At 35.3% G+C, this 14,745-nt stretch overlaps 2 protein-coding genes across 3 annotated transcripts in view; both read left to right on the top strand.

The window, feature by feature from the left end:
• Positions 1-7,420, top strand: part of LOC107705266 (probable palmitoyltransferase ZDHHC20) — a 9,959-nt gene extending 2,539 nt beyond the window's left edge. Inside the window, exons 5-14 of one of the 2 annotated variants that reach the window (XM_016508488.1) lie at positions 865-934; positions 1,082-1,114; positions 1,218-1,338; positions 2,166-2,201; positions 2,394-2,526; positions 3,438-3,564; positions 4,788-4,880; positions 4,971-5,086; positions 5,165-5,212; positions 5,434-7,420. In XM_016508488.1, the coding sequence (XP_016363974.1) occupies positions 865-934; positions 1,082-1,114; positions 1,218-1,338; positions 2,166-2,201; positions 2,394-2,526; positions 3,438-3,564; positions 4,788-4,880; positions 4,971-5,086; positions 5,165-5,208 (773 nt within the window). In that variant the 3' untranslated portion in view covers positions 5,209-5,212; positions 5,434-7,420. The remainder of the gene's footprint in view (positions 1-864; positions 935-1,081; positions 1,115-1,217; positions 1,339-2,165; positions 2,202-2,393; positions 2,527-3,437; positions 3,565-4,787; positions 4,881-4,970; positions 5,087-5,164; positions 5,213-5,433) is intronic. The other variant, XM_016508489.1, reaches the window with a different exon arrangement.
• Positions 7,421-9,049: 1,629 nt separating this feature from the next.
• LOC107705265 (organic solute transporter subunit alpha-like) lies at positions 9,050-14,311 on the top strand. The gene is made up of 8 exons (XM_016508487.1): positions 9,050-9,281; positions 10,690-10,841; positions 11,146-11,219; positions 11,445-11,603; positions 12,733-12,844; positions 12,930-13,076; positions 13,184-13,289; positions 13,726-14,311. Exons 1-8 carry the CDS (start codon positions 9,206-9,208, stop codon positions 13,881-13,883), a joined length of 984 nt encoding a protein of 327 aa, XP_016363973.1. The 5' UTR covers positions 9,050-9,205; the 3' UTR covers positions 13,884-14,311.
• The last annotated feature ends 434 nt before the right edge of the window (positions 14,312-14,745 follow it).

Here is a 14,745-nt window from a genome sequence, read left to right as displayed (position 1 = left end):
CACGGTGAAAGCTAATCCGGCGATCTACAGCGCGTAGTTGATGTATTTCCTCAGCGACCAGCACGGATCAGCTCCAGGCATGACGACGCGGATATCGTCCTCTTTTGGAAGGTCAAACAAAGTAGTTTCGCTTTCACAACGAAGCACACAGCATCTTTATGACATGGCGGCGGAAACAACAAAACTACATCGAGAATAAAAGTTACGCCTTCTTTTTTTGCGTGAACATTTGGGCGGCGTTATGGAAATCTTCCCACATCGTGACGTAGACATGTGGGGCGTGTTAGAACGAGCCGTTTTAGGTAGGCGTGGTTAACTCCTTTCTTTTATAAAGAATATCTCTTTGGATTTGAGACTTTAGTCTTTGCAACTTTACAGATCTTCTTTATGCACCAAGAGCTTGTAACTCTCCAAAGAGAAAGGAAAAATTGAAATTGCATCATATGACCCCTTTAAGTAATTCAGTTATTTTATTGCCAAAATGCCATTATGAAGTTTTGTGTAAATAATCTGTATTTAAACATTGAGGGCATTAATTTTTTAGAAAAAAGGAAATAAAAGAAAATGTTAAAAGATCAAATTGAATCATCTTGTATAGTCTTTATTGTTAAAATGTAAAAACATATTTGAATAGAACATATCTATTGTTATTATTATTACTACTAATTTATTATTGTTTTATTATCTGTTTATTATTGTTTTTATTATTATCTATTTATTCTTGTTTTATTATTACACTTACACATTTATTTATTTTTATTATTATCAATTTATTATTACCCTCATTATTGTCTATTTTAATCTTCATTTTGCCATAAAAATAGGCATAGAAACTGGAATAATTTTTCCTCCCTCATCTTCTAGCTATCCGGTACTGTGATCGCTGCCAGGTCATCAAGCCAGACAGGTGTCATCATTGTTCTGCATGTGACATGTAAGTTACTGTAGTGTCTCATGAATAGTTCTTTTGACATTTTGCTTTCATGTTTCGTTTGTGTCATTTTAGCTACTCAGTACACCATATTTTTTGGTCTTTTTTTGAATGGGCTTTAAACTCAGTGCTTGTTCTTGTTACTGACAGGTGTGTTCTAAAGATGGATCATCACTGTCCATGGTGAGTGAGATGCAGGTTGTTGGCACCAACATTTAATATAGTTGAAAATAAATGTGAAGAACACCCTGCTAACTCTATCTCTCTTTCTCTCAATATTCTACAGGGTGAATAACTGTGTGGGTTTCTCCAACTACAAGTTCTTCATCCTGTTCCTGACTTACTCGCTTGTTTACTGCTTATTCATCGCAGCCTCTGTCCTCCAGTACTTCATAAAGTTCTGGACAGTGAGTAGATCCCCCACCTTTCATCATACTGATTTGTGGGAAATGTTTGTAAACATTTTCATTGCCATGTTGTGTCATACGAAGGTAGGTCATTATGTGGATAGTTATGGGATTTCAGCAGGTTCCTGTCTGCATTTCCTCCATGTGCTAGTCATGCATCAGTTTATGTCTTGACAACTCTGCCACCCTCATACATGCTGTCCTTTCCATTTCATCTGTTTGTTTAGACTACCATTCAAAAGTCAGTAAGATTTATTTGAAATAAAATCATGAATGCTTTTATTCAGCAGTGATGTAATAAATTAAGCAACAGTGACAGTGATATAAAAGATTTCAAATAAATGCTGTTCTTTTTAGCTTTATACTCATTAAAGAAAATCCTGGAAAACGTATAATGTTTTCCACAAAAATATTAAGCAGCACAACTGTTTTCAACATTGATAAAAATGAGAAGTGTTTCCTGAAATTCTTCGGCGTATTAGAATGATTTCTGAACGATCATATGACACTGAAGACTGGAGTAATGATGCTGAAAATTCAGCTTTGCCATCACAGGAATAAATTAAATGTTAAAATATATTCAAATAGAACTAATATTTAACAATATTACTTTTTTGATCAAATAAATGCAACCTTGAGCAAAAGAGACGTCTTTCAAACAAAAAAAATCTTACCGACCTCAAACTTTTGAACAGTAGTGTACATGTTTCGACAAGCACTTGTTTGCTGTTGTAATCCCCTCTTGCCCGTGTCTCTCTGCACCCGAAGCTTTTGCTCTCCCGCTGTGCTCTTCCTGTGTTTAACAGTCTGTCTCTGTTTGCACTAAGCTTTGCCGGAGGAAATCGGCAGAGAATTGTCCAAAGGTAACCCCTCACAGTGTTTAGAAAACGTGTCCGTGTTAGCGCAGTGAGTTACATTGATTGTTTTTTGTCGCCTTAACCCTGTGACCCTTAACGTTCCTGTCAAGTTGTGTCAGAGTGACCTGTTGCCCATGTCTTGTTGGTTGTTGATCTTTGTCTCACAGCTCTCCTTTCTCTCTCTCCCCCCTCTCTCAGAGTGACCTGCCAGAGTCTCACGCCAAATTCCATGTCTTGTTTCTCTTTTTTGTGGCGGCCATGTTCTGCATCAGCATTCTTTCACTCTTCACTTACCACTTGTGGCTTGTGGGAAAAAACAGGTCCACCATAGGTAACACACCTGACCATATTCACTTCTCTGTATCTTTGTCTACGTGTGCTGTATAGATAGATTCATGTTTCTAACAAAACTGTAATGCCTCTAGACAACTTGCTCACTATTGTTACCATAGCAACAACAGTAGACTTGCTGTGCACAGGCTAAATCTTGTTCAGATTTATTTTGGTAAACTGGTCATTCAGATTTCCTTGTGTTGACCAAATCAGTCCAGCAGTCTTTGAAGCAGTTCCCGGCTTGTTTTTCCATCAGGCCCTGTAATTTTATTTTGAAAAAGCATAAATCCCCTTCAGTTCCAAGAGCTCATGATTTCATGTTGTGGTTTGCCATGCATCTATACTACCATTCAAAATTTTGGGGTCAGTAAGATGTTTTTAAATGATTTTGAAAAGGTCTCCTATGCTCACCATGAGTGCATTTAAAATACAGTAAAACTTTAATAGTGTGAAATATTATTCTTAATTACAATACCTATTTACTGTTTGAATATATTTTAAAATGTAATATTTATATAATGGCAAAGCTGAATTTTCAGCATCATTACTACAGTCTTCAGTGTCACACGAATCTTCAGAAATCATTCTAATATACTGATTTTGGTACTCAAGTAATGTTTTTATTAATGTTGAAAATGGTTGTGCTGATGAATATTTTTGTGGAAACCGTGACACATTTTTAATATTCTTTTATCACTAGAAGGTTCAAATAAACAGCATTTATGGGATGTTGAAGTTTTTGTAACGTTATTAGTGTCTTTACTGTCACTTTTGGTCAATTTAATACAGCTATTCTGAATAAAAGTAGTTAAAACATGCAAAAAAACAAACAAACGACTGAACCCCAACTTTTAAAAAGGTAGTAGCGTATGCATTTTAATCCACTTCTGTGTTGTTATTTATGTTCAGAAGCGTTCAGAGCCCCGGTCTTCAGAAATGGCCCTGATAAAAATGGATTTTCCCTGGGCTTCAGCAAGAACATTGCTCAGGTGTTTGGGGACCAGAAGCTGTACTGGCTACTTCCTGTCTTTACCAGGTGAGTCTAAATATTAACTTGTTTTCATTAGTGCGGCTTACTAAGGCCCTATTTTGCTTCATACTTGGGGTTAATGCTTTTGAAAACCCAAAATATTACAATTTGGTTGGTTTTTTTACACTACAGTGCAATCAAACAGTGACACACAAACAAAAAAAAAGTATATTTTAAAATATGAAAAAATATAAAAATATATTTTTAAAGAAATTAATTAATACATTTATTTAGCAAGGATATATTATATCGGTACATTGGTCAAAATGCATTTAGCACAAAGGTTTCTCTTGAATCTTGGAAAAAAAAGTATCGCGTTTTCCACAAATATGTTAAGCATGTGACTAGGGATGTTCATTTTCACCGTTAACCAACCGTAAGAATTTTGACCGATTAATACAATGTTAAACGGTTTAAAAAGTCATTTATTTATTTTTTTCCCAGTAATTTATCAAAATATTTAAAAAGGTTTGCTGCTTGGTTAAAATACGCTACGCGTATAAAAATGTGTTTTTTAGAGAAAAAAACATAAGTCGCGTATAAGTTGCATTTTATTATTTCATTGAGAAATAGGCCTAATGCCGATGTGAAATGTTTACAAACATTATAATAAACACTGTAAACATAGCTAGGCTATTTTAGTTCCCCTCACTCCACAACAAATCCTTTCAATTAACAGTATTTAGAAAAGAACAAGAATTAAAAATATAAGAAGCTATGGCAATATAAACGACAAGCCTAAACATATATATATAATAAAGCCTAGCTTTATTATGTTTTTCTCCGCTCGCAGATGCGCTGCAGGTGCGTGATGTGATATGATGACAATGTGAATCCTCTTGTTCTGTTGTTTGCTGCTTTTTGCGCATGTAAAATTAATCCCCGGGAAACAAATGTTAGTATTTTTAACGGGTCACAGACACTTATCCTTTAATTTAAATGAATAATTGTATTAAATTCTAATTTAAAATAATCTTGTCGGTTATCGGTTAACGAGCGTCGGTTAGGAAAAATAACCGAAATGAACATCCCTACATGTGACACTGAAGACTGGAGTAATGGCTACTGAAAATCCAGCCTTGCCACTACTGGAATAAATTACATTCAAAAATATATTAAAATAGAAAACAATTATTTAAAATTGTAATATTATTTCACAATATTACTGTTTTTAAAATTAGATAAAGTATCCATTAAAAGATACATTTAGATATTTTTTTCTGCTGTAGTCAAGGAGATGGCTTTTCTTTTCCTACACGGCTGGTTACTGTTGATCCAGAGCAGCCCACTGAATGTCTCCAGCCTGGCGGGTTGGATAAAGGGTGAGGAGCCATTTCTTCTTTCACTATTGGGTGGGCACTAACCAAAACCAGATGAATAGCAGTAACTCTCAATGTGGTTCTTTCCCTCAGTGCTGTAGAAGGGTCTGCTGAGCAAACCACCCCTCTTAGTGAGTCCCAAAACCATCTGTTAGGCAACGATTACCACATTGAAGAAGATCACAAAGAGACCGACATCTTAAAGTCTGGTAGGTTACATATTTTGCAGCATTCTAGCAAGGAATGAGAGAAAAAAGTTCTAAGAATAACATCAACTTGCCTTTCAGATGAAAGTGAGGCCATCACTATCTCCATTGAGAGCGAGTCATAGCCAGGTAAGGTGATTTCAGCACAGTTTGTAAATGCAATATATACACTACGGTTCAAAAGTTTTACGGTCAGTAAGATGATTTCTGAAGGATCATGTGACAATGAAGACTTGAGTAATGAAGGAATAAATGATTAAAGAGTTTACACAGTAAATGCACCCTTGATACAAAAAATACACAATACACAAACTTTTGAACTGTATTTACGATGTAATTTCCTTCAATAGGACTAAAGCTGGTGAGGGGTGAATCCTCAGTGGTCTCGTGCCTTTGACTCCCAGTATTGGGGACTGTTGAGGAGAATCACAGCCATCAAAGCTGATGCCTTAAACAGCTCTTTTTCTCTGAAAGCTCCTGAACACTTTCCTTTGCCCATCGCTTCTGGAGTGTCCCAAATCTGTCCTCACATCTGTAGAAATGCTCCCAGTCCCCGTTCAACTATAGTAGCTGCACTCTTTTAACAAAGAGATTTGCACGCATGTCTTTTACATCCATTGTTTTTGTACAGCAAACTGTTTTGTTGCTCAGGCCTTCACGAGACATGCAGATTTCATGTGCATGTGAATTGATACAGGCGCTAGAAATTTCGAAACTGCTCTCCAAGTGTTTATCAGGAAATGCACCACATCTGGTACCAACTGCTGTTTACTGGAGGGAAAGATGGGAAATGTTTTATTTTCTGGATCCATACCAAGTCAACGGTGTGACTGAGCTCATCTGGAGTGTTGATGGCTCCAGAGTTAATGGACACCTCAGAGCGCAAGGTGCTCATTCGCGCACTTACGTTATGGAATATTATACTTTTTTTCTTTTTTTTTTTTTTTTTTTAAACTTCATTAACATTTTTCTAATATATACACACACACACACATACATGTTCACAAAGTGCAACAGAGTGTGTCCAGGCAGAGGAAAAATGCCTGCAAATGACTGAATTTCTTTTTTGTGTATTCTTAAGCTGCTCCACTTATGGTGACTTTTTTTATTTTTTTTATTTTTTTTTTTGTCGTCATCTTGAGATGATTCTGGTGTGAAATGTTGTGCACATTTTACGTATGCCATATAAAGGGCTTAATACCAGAGCTCTGAACTCTACAGGAGTGTTTACAAAATGTCAGTAATACCTCTCTGCTCATGCAGTGTAGCCAGTGTCATCTTGGAAACCAAATTGAAATCTTTGTAGGTTCCTCCTGCAGTGTCAGAACTGGCCAGCAGGCGGCATTTACACTGCTTGATATTGTGTTACGCGGTGCAGTCAATGGTCTTTGGTATTGTACCACCAGACTTTATTAGTCTCAGTCCTCGATTAAATTATGTTTTTACCATTTTTCCCTTTATATTTTATACATTAGCATTGTGAATAGCTCTATAGATTCAGAGTACTTATTTTTAAGCCATTTTGCAAAGCGGTGAAATGTTCTTTTTGTGTATTTATATTTGTCACAAGTTATTATTTGTATACTTTGGTCCAGTGTGGAATAATAATTGTGCCCGTAAGCTGTGACTGTAGCCTGAACTTATGTGGAACTGATGTGTGGAAAATTGGAAATCCAGATGTGTTTATGTACTACAAAGTGAACTGCGGTGATTGCTTCATTTGTGTTCTGACTTTTCTAAAGAAATGCCTTGACAAATCAAGACATATGTGCAGGTGCGCATCTGAGTGATGCTGTTCTGGAGTGTTTGTTGTAAATGAGGGTGAACCAAGTAAATTAACTAGTAAAAAGAGACAAAATATCTCCATACAGAAAAACAAATGAGTCTTTCATGAATTTAGATAGATGGATGAGTTTTATTTATACACCTACAGCATTTAATGGCAAACTTCACTGTCTCAGATCTGACTTTGAATGGCTTGTAAGTATTACCAGATGGTTTTTATTGTTCTTTAAAACATCTTTGACTGTTTATGTGCTGAGTAAAATCTCAGTTTATCACTTTTACCATCAGTGACCATATTTTTGACTTTCAGCACATTTATGAAGATTGCTGGTGTTTACAATGATTGCAGGAAGTAATGTTGTATGTGAAATGTTGTAGCGGTTTTTGTGGTGTTAAGGAATGCATATATTGGTAAAGAATGTTTTAATGTTTTTTTATTTTAGTCTTTTGGACAGCCTTCTTATATGAATTATGAATTACACAGCCTTTATAATATTGTTCATATTTTCTTTCTTTTTTTGCCATTCATTACATTTTATACTTTATTAATAAGGAAAAAGTAAACATGAAGCCATAATGAAATTATTATAGAAGATTTGGTGTTGGTGTCCTTGTATCATTTTCTTTATTTCTGTTATAATCAAATAAAAAATGGAAACCTTGTGCTTTAATGCATGTCAAGAACAGTTACTTATTTGATCTACTTATGTGTAAGTCTGGAGGTTAGGTTTTTTTTTTATTACATCTTTTAAAATGCATATGTTACAGATAATGTAAAAACAAAGACATATTTTTTTGTGAATGAAGTACATGCTTATATGTAACAAGTAACAATAAATGTCTTTTTTATTAATAAAAAACTGCAACAATTATACTTAAGTCTCTCTCACACACACACACACACACTCTCTTCTCTCTCTCTCTGAAGTAATGTTGTATGTGAAATGTTGTAGCGGTTTTTGTGGTGTTAAGGAATGCATATATTGGTAAAGAATGTTTTAATGTTTTTTTATTTTAGTCTTTTGGACAGCCTTCTTATATGAATTATGAATTACACAGCCTTTATAATATTGTTCATATTTTCTTTCTTTTTTTGCCATTCATTACATTTTATACTTTATTAATAAGGAAAAAGTAAACATGAAGCCATAATGAAATTATTATAGAAGATTTGGTGTTGGTGTCCTTGTATCATTTTCTTTATTTCTGTTATAATCAAATAAAAAATGGAAACCTTGTGCTTTAATGCATGTCAAGAACAGTTACTTATTTGATCTACTTATGTGTAAGTCTGGAGGTTAGGTTTTTTTTTTATTACATCTTTTAAAATGCATATGTTACAGATAATGTAAAAACAAAGACATATTTTTTTGTGAATGAAGTACATGCTTATATGTAACAAGTAACAATAAATGTCTTTTTTATTAATAAAAAACTGCAACAATTATACTTAGTCTCTCTCACACACACACACACACACACTCTCTTCTCTCTCTCTGTGTGTGTGTGTGTGTGTACACATGAGTGTTTCAAGGGCTGTTCTTTACCCTGAGCTCTTTCCAGCTCATTAGCACTGAGGCCATTCAACTCTTGCAAATCACAAGTTCAGCATGTTAAACATACTTTTCTCATACTCCTTTAACAATCTTTGTCAAAATGTGTATATTTGTCAGTCTTGTGAACTTTGGTCTGTCTTGAGTTGTATCCTAAACCCTCCCAGTTACTGTTCTTGCCTGTTTAACACACGTGTTTTGAAGTCTCAGTTTTTCTGTCAATTGCATATAGCTTGACTATCTTTCTAGCCAACATTCTATCTATTCATCCCTTCTCTGAACCGATTTAACCGTAGTTTCATTAGAAATACAAGAAGAAACACATGTGGAAACCAAAAATTCCACAATTGTTACTATTTTAATTTTTTTATACACTGACGTGTATAGTGACTACTATCAACACGATTGTATTATACAATAGTATGTCTTTTTTAAGTTAATAAAATGCCTATCCTCTACTTTACCTAATCATTTTATAGCATTCGGGAGTTGTTTGTTCTACAGCGTGACCATGTGTGAGTGTGACGCTATTGCGCAGGCGCAGTGTAGTCGGATGAAAGAGCATTTTCATTGGTCAGTGACCCATCAATATTTACACCTTGCATGGGCGTCCCCTTTAACAAGTGAAGGGATTCCTCTACACACCAAGTCTACAAACCACCAGCCTGCTTTCCTCTCAGTTTATTAGTTTCATGCACGCTGAAAGTAACCTGTGGTGAGGACAGTGGGGTTTTCACGGATTATAGTTTGCCCTGGATCTCGTAAATAAACGCTGAGTGTCAAGATGGAAATGTCCAATTTCACACTTTTTGATCCGCGATGCAGGGCAGAGGCTCCGTTCTCTATTGATGTTATTATGCGTAAGTATCTTTAATTTGTTAGGCTATTTCTGCAGAAAGTTGTTCCCTAATGTTAATTTCCGTGAAACTTGTGTTTAAAACAGCAGTCAAAACATAAAGTTGCTCTTACTGTAGAATCTTTGTTGTTATTAATGTAGATACGTAAAAAATAAGAAAAACTTTGCCATTGTAATAGCACAATCCTGCTATAGTAAATAGTATAATCTTCCATTCTCTGAAAAGAGTAGTTACTTATCAAAAAGATAAAACCTCCTAAAGCCTTTTACACTATTTTAAGGAGACCCCATTATTATTATTATTATTATTATTATTATTATTATTATTATTTTACTTTAGCAACAATAACTATAATGGTGGAAATTATACCGATTTCCTACTATTTAAATACAAAACATAAAACATTAGTTTTCATATTAGGCTATCTAATTAATGTAGTTATGTAAATAACAGTCTCCAAATTGGGATAAAGTACTGTGGTCATATTTTTATTTTTTTCTTGAATATTGTATTTTAAGTAATATTCTGATTTTGTTTCTTAATTATTTATTTATTATAAACAGCATTTACATAAACTCTTTTGTGATGATACAGAGTTGTATAATCAAACGTATGAATCAGAATATAATATTCACTGTACTCTAGCCAGGTATTTTTTTATGTTAAGATATCTTGTGTATTATTTACAGTTACTTTTGAATTTGACTTTGATGGCCACACCATTCATTTTTCAGGTAAAAGCATTGCTTGATAAATGGATGGCCATATGTTTTTATATCCTCCTGACTAGCAGGAAAAAACTGTTTTGTGAATTTAGTATTTTGTCATGTCATTACATTGTTTAGAGCACAAGAAAAAATTAGAAAAATAAATTTTTTGAAAAATGATATTTTATTCATATGTTATGCCATGTCCTCTGTAGAAGACACCGGGACTTTAAAAAGTCCTGTTTTTTAAGAAATAAAAAGACATGAATAGACATGAAAAGGCAAAAACCTATGAGGGTTTCCAACCGATTGCCACCAAACTCGGTGAACATGATCTCAAGACATGGGGGATGCTAAATTGCGGAGGGATTGTTGATATCTCGAACGGTTTGCTCGTGGCAAGGCGATGAATTTATGGCGAGAAATGAGAAACAGGAAGCGACTAATAACATCCACATACATTCTCTGATTTTGATTCAAACTTCAGTGGTTTGTTCGATGTATGATGCTGATCGCATAGATGTGACTATTAGAAGTCAAAGTTATAGCTCCACCAACTGGCAGAACGAAGTGTGTCATATATATATATATATATATATATATATATATATATAAAACAAGGCTTGCATTAGGATAATGCTAAAAAAGTATAGACAATGCTGTAGCCATGTGGATCTTCTGATGGTGGTGTTTGTGTTTTTCAGAGCTGGATATCTTTGGCATTGTCCTCTTCTCTGTGCTGACTTTAATGGCCACAGTGTCCATGCTGGTTTTCATCGAAGAATGCATCTACATCTATAAGAAAGTACCTCCAAATAAGAAAAGTGTAATCATCTGGGTAACCGGAGCAGCACCGGTGAGTTCTGTCAGTCGAACATTTGTCCTTTTTATCTGCTCTATTATTCATCATGTTATCATTTAAGTTCCCTCCCTGCCTTCAGGTATTTTACAATCTATTATTTTAAAAAGTACTTTTAATAATTCATCACTCCTAATTAGAACTGACATGTCAGATATGAGCTTTATCTGTATCCCACCCAGACGGAAACTGAGGCAATGGTACGGTTAGTCATTTCTAGTGCATTACTGCCTGGATGAGTGATAATGAGTCTCAAGTTCATCTTCTTCTAAGGCATTATATTTATCTTTATCTTTTTCAGGTCATTGCAACCATGTCTTGTTTGGGCATGTGGGTTCCAAGGGCCACAATGTTCACTGATATGACATCAGCCACGTGAGTTCACTCTTAACACTACTTTTCCAGAGTGTGGAATGGAATGCATGGGAAAATGAAGTATAAATTATGTATTAAATGTAATTCAGTAGCAGTCAAACATTGTTTTCACTCTTCAAATTACTTTCTGTCCCAGATATTTTCCAGTGTTCAGAACTTTGAAAGAAATTGTGGGTGTGTGTGCAACCGTGACACAAATTAACACATTTCTGACTTAATTGGCAGATACTTTGCAATTGTGGTCTTCAAATTCCTGATTCTCATGATTGAAGAGGTCGGAGGAGACAATGCGTTTCTCAGGCGCTCAGAGAACAAGTCATTTAAGATCAACACGGGACCTTGCTGCTGCTGCTGTCCGTGTCTGCCAAACGTCCCCATCACACGGTAAGCAAAACTTAAAGTGTGCTTGTCACATGCCATCAGAGCCAAGAAGATTTGACTTCTGCAGAAATCACTGCCATAATGCTAGCCTGTTGTGGGTTGTTGCTATGAAGCTCAAACAATCAAAATAGCCAACCCTCTAGTATCTACCAGGGGACCAGGGGCCTCAGCAAATATCCAAGGTGGACAATAGGCCTTAGTCAGAGTAGTGCCATATTTAATTTTTTTCACAGGAATGATGGATAAAATATGGTGCATTCAGTGGATTGTACTGTTGTTTAACAACATACCGATTGTTCAGCTGATGAAAGAAAACGTTCAATGCACAAAAACCCCATAGAGAGGTATGAAAGTTATGAGTCCTCACAGCCTTATTTTTCCATCTTAAATTCATTATATATTCAATTATGAAACAAATACAGTTTTAGCTGTAAAGCAGCTCTAAAAAGGCAGTAGTGTAAATATTCAACTCGGTTTAGTTAAAAAATAATGCAAAGTTCCTCAAATTATGAAACAAGCTTAATTCAGTCAGAAGCAGCTCTATAGAAGAGCAATGTTGCCATTATTCAGCTCAAGTCAGTTCAAAGTTCAAAGGATCCAAGATTCCATCAGGTGACATTGATGGAGAACAAATAAAAAAACCTTGGGAGAAGCCAGGTTCAGTCAGGGGCCAGTTTGCCTCTGACCAAATGAACATCCTGAACAGCAGCCTGTGTAGAAATAAACAAATCGCTCTTATTAACTAAATTGCACCTGCATATTACTAATAAACATTCTGAAACTGATATCTTTGCCATTAATGGCCCATATCTTTGACTGGATGTCGACAGGATGAGTGCACCTCTGGCCATTCAACTCTTCTGCAAACATGAGGACTTTATCATGCTTAGTGCGTAACCTAAAATGGGCACCTCAGGGCCATTGCACCCTTTGCTATCTGGAAGAAAGGAGCAGTTTGTGTCTCCTATGAAGCATTGGCTTTATATCAGTGTTATGTAAGACTTCCATTATCAAACTCCACACAAACTGTTGAATGTGATACCTGTGTGTGGGCTCATGTGGAAAAACGAAATCTGAAAAGCGAAACCAAAATAGTTGAATTATCTTCAATTATTGTGCTTTGCTTTTTCAGACGATCTCTGTTCATGCTGAAACTGGGGTCCTACCAGTTTGCGCTGTTAAAATTGGTCTTAACCATTCTTTCTATAGTCCTCTGGTCGAATGACAACTTCAGAGTGGCTGATGTAAGTATAGACTGTGCAAATATTTTAATACCTAATTTTATTGAGAAAGACAAGAGTGCAGAATGTCTCTTTCTCTGGTCTTTAGGTTTCAGCCGATGGAGCATCCATATGGATAAACTCCTTTATAGGCGTTCTCACCATTATCGCCCTTTGGCCTGTTGCGATCATGTTCATGCATGTGCGAGAGGCATTGCTCACCCTTAAAATTGTCCCTAAATATGCCATGTATCAGGTTTGTGTGTTTTTTGTACTTATTACTTGCAGTTTTAGAGCATACTTGGTGTTAAGTATTGCTGGAATGAGAGTTACCAGTGATTCAACCGCTGTATCTGCCCGTAGTTGGTGCTGATTCTCAGCCAGCTGCAAACTGCTATCATCAACATACTGGCAATGAATGGGACTATTGCCTGTGCGCCGCCCTACACATCCCAGTCCCGTGGAAACTGTGAGTATCATCATGTGGCAGAATGTAACATAACAATCCTGTTAAATTATCATAGAGCACAGGACTTAAAGGGATAGTTCATCTGAAAATTAAAGTTCTGTCATTATTGTTATCCCTGTACAGGTTTCTACTGTCTTTTGTGAAATACAAAAAGTGAAGTTTAGCAGAATGAGCTGCTGTCTTCCATATAATGAAAGTGGATGGGGACTATCAGTTGTCAACCTTTAAAAAGCAGCATAAAAGTAATAATTTTGTGTTACACTAAACTGTTCTACTGAAGAAAGAATGTCATACAGTTTTCAAAAGACATGAGGCAACAATATTTCATTTTTGGGGTGAACTGTCCCTTTAAATCTTGCATAATTTCCCTACACCCACTTAAGTAGTCTGTCAGACTTTAATGGTTCCTTAAAACACCCTCAATTTCTTTTCACAGTAATGAGTCAGCAGCTATTGATCGTGGAGATGTTCATCATCACGCTAGTGACCCGCGTTTTATATAGACGCCAGTATGACCCCATACCAGATCTGGATGATAGTGTTGAGGAGACAAAGACTGTCCTCACCTCAAAGAGAGCCGTAGATATTGCCTGAGAAGAACAGACTGTTGCGTGTGATTGAGATTTTGTTATATTTTTGCGGCTGGTTTGTTGAAATTGAACAAATGATGGTCATTAACTTTGTATTTTCTATATGTATGTACATGCTAGTATCTAAAAATTTCACTGTAGAGTCAACCATGGCTTTGAGGGCCCCGATATTGGTGTTTACACTTTGTATTGGGTGCGTCAATCTGGGGAATCAGGACTACAAAGCTTTAGTTGATCTTGTGAGTCATGGTGCACATTCCTGATGAAGTGAGATAAAGTCATTTCTATGGCTTGATGGTAGGCTGCATAAAAGACTTTTGGAATTGTATAAAGGTCAGAATACATTATGTTGCTAAATTGAATGCTGATATATTACCCTTTGTACTGTAAAATCTGTCACTTCCTTCTGTTGAATACAGATTTTTCCAGTAATCATGTCATTTGTTTGATGTTGTTATTGATGTTGTAACTATTAAAATAGGTAATTGAAATAAAGGTGAAATAAAGTAAAATATAAATATTGGATGAAAAAAAAAACAGAAATGCTAAATAAAAAACTGAAGTAATAAAATTGATAAAACAAAAACAATAAATTAAAGTTTATTAAATAGTGATTAAAAATGCTTTGTGACAATAATAAAAATAAAATTAGCTATAAAAAATGAACTAAACAAAAAACTAAACTTAAAATGTAACTGAAAATAAAATAATAAAAGCTAACTCAAAATATTAATTACAGCTGTAAAATATATAAATGATAGGCCTACTAAAACAACACTGTTATCTGCACACAGCTGAGAAGCAACACAATAAATGTATTTGCAAACTGGCTTTTTTTCATGTTCAACTTTTCAGTTGGTCAGACT

The sequence above is a fragment of the Sinocyclocheilus rhinocerous genome, unplaced genomic scaffold, assembly GCF_001515625.1.
Source record: "Sinocyclocheilus rhinocerous isolate Xijiao unplaced genomic scaffold, SAMN03320098_v1.1 scaffold594, whole genome shotgun sequence".
Classification (NCBI taxonomy): Eukaryota; Metazoa; Chordata; class Actinopteri; order Cypriniformes; family Cyprinidae; genus Sinocyclocheilus; species Sinocyclocheilus rhinocerous.
Note: the sequence above shows the minus strand (reverse complement) of the source record. Positions and strands in the feature narration are given on the sequence as shown.